The following is a 6724-nucleotide window of genomic DNA, read 5'->3' as shown; positions in this document are numbered from 1 at the left end:
TATCAAATAAAACTGAAAATAAGCCAAAATACAAAAGAGAGATAATAACAAGCAACCATAAGTGCTTGTTACATGACAAATTCCAAAATTTCAAAATGTATTCTCTGTTCTGACAAATGTATGTAAAGAAATCCCTGCCATCATAGAATGTGCAGTGACTGATGACAAAAATGTTTACATCACATAATAAATTACATTAAAATACTTAATTGTTTTTACACTGATTCTAAAAACTGTATCTGTACCTCCAATCAATGTGGAGGCCAATATCCAATCAATATTGTTCAATATGTTGAACAATAATGTTGAAATAACTTGTGGCTTTTAGCATTTTGAAATGAGAGTAGTTGTGTGTCTTCATTCCTCTTCTGGGCTGAACACAGACAGTTGCAGCATGGAAAAAATGCTGAGCAGGATATTCACTGTTTGTCGTCTTCTTTTGAAGCCATCCCACCTAACAATAAAGTTTTTAAATATACTTTTATATTGCAATAATTTTGCACAGGAAGTAAGAAATATACAGAAATTGAAGAGAATTGTATGTACAATTGCATTTTCATAAATTTGTTTTTGATCGTCTCCTTGTTATCAGTAATTTGACAGCCAAATGAAGAGAAACCAGTTTGACAATTTTTTTTTGTTCGTTTGTTTTTTTTTTTTTTACATTTTGGTGTTATCTTTCACTTGGATGAAGTTGCACTGAGTAAATACGGCTGGATAAAACAAAAACTATGTCCATCTTTTAAAGGGGGTGATTCTTTTCTATACCCATGTATATACTGTGAATTCAAGCCTCCACCTGCATGAAGCTAAAATTATTTAACCTGATTGAATGTATACAAGAAAATAATTTATGTTATTCTCTTAGCAGAGCAATGCCATTTGTTGAATTACATTATTCCTATAGTTTTATAATTCCTTCTGAAATCCTTTAAGTGTAAACTTGTGTGAGGAAGCAAGACAGGACATCTGAGTGGGATCTATATTAACAGCTTTACTAAAAGGTAGTCATAGCAAACAAATTCAAATCATGTACCCAATCAGAAGTGTCAATAATTCGAGGAAATGAGAGAGCTGTCCAAAAAACAATTCAAGGAAAGAAAAAAAAAAGGCCACACTTAAGAAACTAAAATATAAATTAAGATAATGCAAATAATTCTTAGAATTGGCAAGTTGCAGGACTGGCTGTTACAAAACACTCAATTTTATGTGTTTGTGTTGGTGGGGTTTTTGTATATGAAGACATTAGGGTTAGGGTTGAATAAAATCATAATTTTACCATATTTCATTTCTATAACATTATATGCACAAACTTAAGAGCTTTGATTTAAAGTAAGTTAACAAATGTCTTGGATACTTGGAATGGATACTTTGTATTATAGGTTTCAAATCAATGGAGAACTAAAACTAGAGACTTATATACTGTATAGAGAGACATTTTAAGACAACCAAGTAAGTTCAAGTTCAAGTTCATTTATTTATATAGCACATTTAAACAGCCGCTAGACAGACCAAAGTGCTTTACAGAACAAGCATATAAAAATAAAAGCAGCAAAACAGACATAAGCACATAGAGAACAACTAAGCTAAGATTAATTATAAAATCAAGAAGCAAATGTAAAATAATAAGAACAGTCTAAGATAAGTAATCAATATGCTAACGAGAATAGATAAGTTTTGACCAGAGACTTAAAAACAGAGAGGTTGGGAGCCGTTCTGATCTCTAGAGGCATGGTGTTCCACAGACGGGGCCCTGCCACCGCAAAAGCACGCTCCCCTCTACGCTTAAGTCTGACACGAGGGACTACCAGCAGCGCCTGGTCGTGGGATCTGAGACTTCTGGATGGAATGTACGGATGAATAAGTTCAGAGAGATAAACCGGTGCTAGGTTGTGTAAAGATTTGAAGACAAAGAGAAGAATTTTGAAATCTATTCTCTGCCGGACTGGTAACCAATGTAAAGATCTGAGGATGGGAGAGATATGATCATATTTGCGACAATTATGGATGAGTCTGGCCGCAGCATTTTGGACTAACTGAAGACGGGAGATTTGAGAATCTGATATACCGCAATATAGTGAGTTGCAATAATCCAGTCGTGATGAAAGCATGAGCTGCCATTTCCAGAGTTATTGGAGTGAGAAAGCCTTTGATTTTAGAAAGTAAGCGAAGTTGGTAGAAACCAGAACTGACTACAGATGAGATGTGTTTATCAAACTTTAAAGGCTGGTCAACAAGAACACCTAAGTTCCGCACTCCTGTAGATTTAAAGGGAGATAGATTCCCCAAGTCTGGGCATGTGCACTGGGACCTTTCACTCGGGCTGAAAACAATAACCTCGGTCTTATCATCATTAAGGGATAGGAAATTTTGAGCTAGCCATGCCTTCACCTCCTCTAAGCATAGATGAAGAGAGTTTAATGCTGCAGGATTATTGCGCTTGATTGGAATGTAAATTTGGGTGTCATCTGCATAAAAGTGAAAAGATACACAGTGTTTCCTAAAAATTGTGCCCAGCGGTAGCATGTAAAGAGAAAATAGAGAGGGAGCCAAAATAGAGCCCTGTGGAAGACCACATCTCAGGGTGTAAATCATAGCCCAACTAATGTGCCCAATGAAGCTGGACTACAAGTTAAAAAGTTTCTTCAAACAATTGCCCAAAAAAGTAAAGATTTTGTCCAAAACCGAAGTGCTTTTCTCAGCTTTCTGTCTTGCCTGCTGCTCATGTAGATTCTTCAGCTTTTCTTCAGCTTTTTCAAGGGCCTCACCTTCAAGTCGAGCCCTCAGAGCCTCAAACTCCTTTAGTCTCTGCTCCTCATTCTCCTGCAGGATACGTTGTTTCTCTTCCTCAACTGCTCTCTCTGCCCTTTCAAGCATCTCACTGGTGTAGTGTTGCCCACCATTCCCAGTGACCATTTTATCAATCTGGTCAAACAATTGAATGACCTGTTCAGGGTTTCGTTCTTGATTGTTGAAAACGTGGTATCGTCCATTGCATGCTTTGATGAAACTGAGCAGTTTTGGACTGTCCCGGACAAATGTGTGAATGTTTTTGCCCTCCAGTCGATCTCCATGAGTGAACAATGCCATGGTGTAACTGGAGGATTCCTCACCAAAAATTGTTTGGATGGTTCTAACAGCCTCTGCCTCTTCATCTGTGAATCTGCCTACCTGAATCACAACTAAGAAGACATGTGGACCAGGAGCAGAGAGAGGAATACAGAGTTTAACTCTGGCAATCACCTCATCTGCAGTTAGGCTGGTGTCAAACAGACCTGGAGAGTCAATGACAGATATTATTCTGCCATTTATTATTGCATTAAATTTTTCACATTCCCCAGTAACAGACGAGGAGGATATCTCTGATTTAAAAACCTTTTTCCTCAAAATAGTGTTGCCTGTTGCACTTTTCCCCACCCCTGTTTTTCCAACCAAAAGAATCCGGAGCTCCTCACCTGGATGATGCACTGTGTATTGACAAAAATTACAGGTATATTTACATATTTCATATATATATATATATATACAGTACAGACCAAAAGTTTGGAAACATTACTATTTTTAATGTTTTTGAAAGAAGTTTCTTCTGCTCATCAAGCCTATATATTCCAGTGAGATTTTTGTTTGTACAAGGAGTCTGACAACAGCCCGTGCTCCACATAGAGATCTGATCTCACCATCATCCAGTCTGTCTGGAGTTATTTGAAGAAACAGAAAAAAACTGAGACAGAATAAATCCAGAAGAACTGTTGCAATGTCTCCAAGAAACTTGAAGAAACCTTCTTATAAATCAAAACCCTTGGTGTGACCGCCCTTTCAGTTTAAAACAGTTTTGTCCAAAGTACACTTGGACATTGTTTTTCAGGTAGCTTTACAGGTAGGTTTCTTCAAGATTCTTGGAGACGTTGCACAGTTCTTCTCCATTTAGTCTGTTTTATTTTTTTCTGTTTCTTCATGTAATCACAGAAAGACTGGATGACGGTGAGATCAGATCTCTGTGTGGAGCACTAGCTGCTATCAGATAAATTCAAATAATCTCACTGCATTATTACAATTAATGCCAAAAGGAATGTTTGGAAATTAATATGTGTGTGTGTCTGTGTGTGTGTATTTATATATATATATATTAAATGCAACATTTATACAATAATATTTGAACCAAATCTTTGAAAAAAAAGAAATATATATATACTTACCTATATCAACTGTATCATGAACTGACATATTATGTTGATGATTTTGTTGTGTAAACATCTAGAAATTATTAATACAATATAAAACATTTTACTACATTCTCACATTTATATAATTTTATTATACAATATGTCTTTTAAAAAGTGAATTAGTTTAGGAAAGGTAAATAGTCTATACTTCTGTGCGTTTTCACAGCAGAGGTGTATTGAAATGAAATAATGGCTATAGAATAAATTAAAAAGCTAAGCAATTTTTAATAGAATTTTACATTTCTATATCTATATATCTATCTATTCTATCTATCTATCTATCTATATATATTTACATATCTATATATATTTACATATCTATATATATTTGTACATAATATATATATATATATATATATATTATGAACAGTGTGGGTTCTTTCAAGGGACCATTGAACTGTGTCCTCTAGGCATCGTTATGGGGACACCTCGTCGTGACCCATGTCTAGAGCATATATTGAAAAAAACACCAACAAGTTGGCCGGCAACAGCCCCTGACGTCACTGCCGGTGCAACTATAGATAAAAAGGGTGCCAGGAGAACACGTCATTCTCTTCTTTGTCTTCACTAGGTGCATTTACATGGACACTTTTTGCTTCCATCGGATTTAATTAATTCTGATTGACGAATCCGAACATGTTTACATGAACACTGAATAAAGTGATCGAGTTTATATGCGCGTTTACATGTCACAAGCTTCTGATCGGATTTACTCTTTTGACATGCGCACACTGCATGAATATATAATGTTTCCCGCTGTTGTCGCATGCTGTTTTAAAAAGCACACGTGATATTTATCTACTTCGGGTCCTAATTAGGCGATGACCAGCACATGAAGTGTTGTGCTGCTTAATGTTATTTAAAAAGAAAAAAAAAGGTGTAAAAGTGTCCCTTTCACGCACCCAAAACTAGTCGTCTGTTTATGAGACTCTTAAACAAGGACTGGTGGAACGTGGTCCTGTTCCACTTCACATACGCTGAGTGAAAGGGGAGTTTTATAATGACAGGCCACTTATTTATGACACTTTACTCACCAGGAAGAACAGCTTGTTCCGTTCGTCTTACGTCATTATGCTACTTCTACGTCACTGCGCATGCGCAGAACTTTCCCGTTTCGGTTTTCAATCCGATCAAGTGTTTACGTGTCCTCTCGCTCGGATTACAAAAGGGATTATCCACCCCTTACAATCCGATCAAAATTTTTGTGGGATCTGGCCAATTCAATCCGATTGACATGTTTACATGTGACTTTTTTATTCTGACTGTGCTTCTAGTCCTATTACGATCGGATTAGTAGTGTCAATGTAAACGCAGCTACTGACTGTTCTGTCTGAAGCATGCATCTGAACGTGCTATAAGCGATCTTTCTTTATCAATCATGGCGACTACTAGCAAAGTGTGTGTATCCGTGTCATCGTTATTTGACAGCCGATGACACACTCAATCTTTGCGTTGTTTGTTTGGGTGAAGAGCACGCATGCAGTGTCCTTGAGGGAACAATCTGCATGCATTGTGAACGTGGATCAGGATCCGCTGCTGCTGAGGCACGGAGGAGAATGAGCTCATGGGGATCACAGGTGGATCTTGTTAAGGAGTTTAGAGAGGGACTTTCCCTTTTGTGCTTGTTGGCTGTGGAAGACAGAGAGCCTCTGAAGGAAGGTTATTTCTTTAACACTTTCCGATACAGAGGCTAGTGCTCTGCTGGGTTCGGCCCAGTAAGAGCAGGACATGTTCTAGGATAGCGAAGAAGCTGATGCTGAGCCTTCTCAATCCTCCTGCCCTGCTTATGTAGAGCTGTTGGAGGTTATGGAACGCACCATGTCAAAGTTGGATTTGCCATGGAGGTGCACTAGCAAGGTGATGCCGCGAGGTCATCTCAATGAGCGTTATCTTTCTGACCATAGCCCTCCAGCTCATTTGGGCCTTGCATTTCTGCATGATCTCCATAAAGAGATAAAAAAGGAATGGAAGAGACCATTATCTTTTCGCATCCATTGGTTTCATACGAGTTATGCCAACATTGAGGTGATGCGTGAAAGCGGCTATGAGAGGATGCCCACTATAGAAAAGATGCTGGCTAGCTATCTCTCTGTGGAGGAGACATCCTCTCTTAAATCTCCCTCATTGCCATCTAAGCCTACGAAGGTAGGCAAGACCTAAGGGATGTGATCCAGATGAGGCATCAGCGCTCCGTCTGAATCAGAGCAATACTTGAGTATCTACTCGTTCCCTTTTGGGGTTTAACATCTGCCATTATCTTCCCCTTCCTAATTCCACTGTAACCACCAGCTCTACACCTGACCAAGGTTAGTACAACCCGAATTCCGGAAAAGTTGGGACGTTTTTTAAATTTTAATAAAATGAAAACTAAAAGACTTTTAAATCACATGAGCCACTATTTTATTCACAATAGAACATAGATAACATAGCAAATGTTTAAACTGAGAAAGTTTACAATTTTATGCACAAAATGAGCTCATTTCAATTTTGATTTCTGCTAC

General features: G+C 37.7%; 1 protein-coding gene across 1 annotated transcript; it reads right to left on the bottom strand.

Moving 5' to 3' along the window:
* Positions 1-2612: 2612 nt before the first annotated feature.
* LOC132141679 (GTPase IMAP family member 7-like) lies at positions 2613-3924 on the bottom strand. The gene is made up of 2 exons (XM_059551347.1): positions 3876-3924; positions 2613-3467 (listed from the first exon to the last, which is right to left on the bottom strand). Exons 1-2 carry the CDS (start codon positions 3922-3924, stop codon positions 2626-2628), a joined length of 891 nt encoding a protein of 296 aa, XP_059407330.1. The 3' UTR covers positions 2613-2625.
* Between the last annotated feature and the right edge of the window lie 2800 nt (positions 3925-6724).

The sequence above is a fragment of the Carassius carassius genome, chromosome 6, assembly GCF_963082965.1.
Source record: "Carassius carassius chromosome 6, fCarCar2.1, whole genome shotgun sequence".
Classification (NCBI taxonomy): Eukaryota; Metazoa; Chordata; class Actinopteri; order Cypriniformes; family Cyprinidae; genus Carassius; species Carassius carassius.
This window is presented reverse-complemented; position numbering and strand designations above follow the sequence as displayed.

Excerpts from the sequence above, each read along its gene's own strand:
- LOC132141679 (XM_059551347.1), bottom strand. The coding sequence starts at position 3,924 with ATGGAGAAGAACTGTGCAACGTCTCCAAGAATCTTGAAGAAACCTACC. Across the intron at positions 3,468-3,875 it reads AATCTTGAAGAAACCTACCT|TGCATCATCCAGGTGAGGAG; the intron begins GTAAAGCTACCT and ends GTCAATACACAG.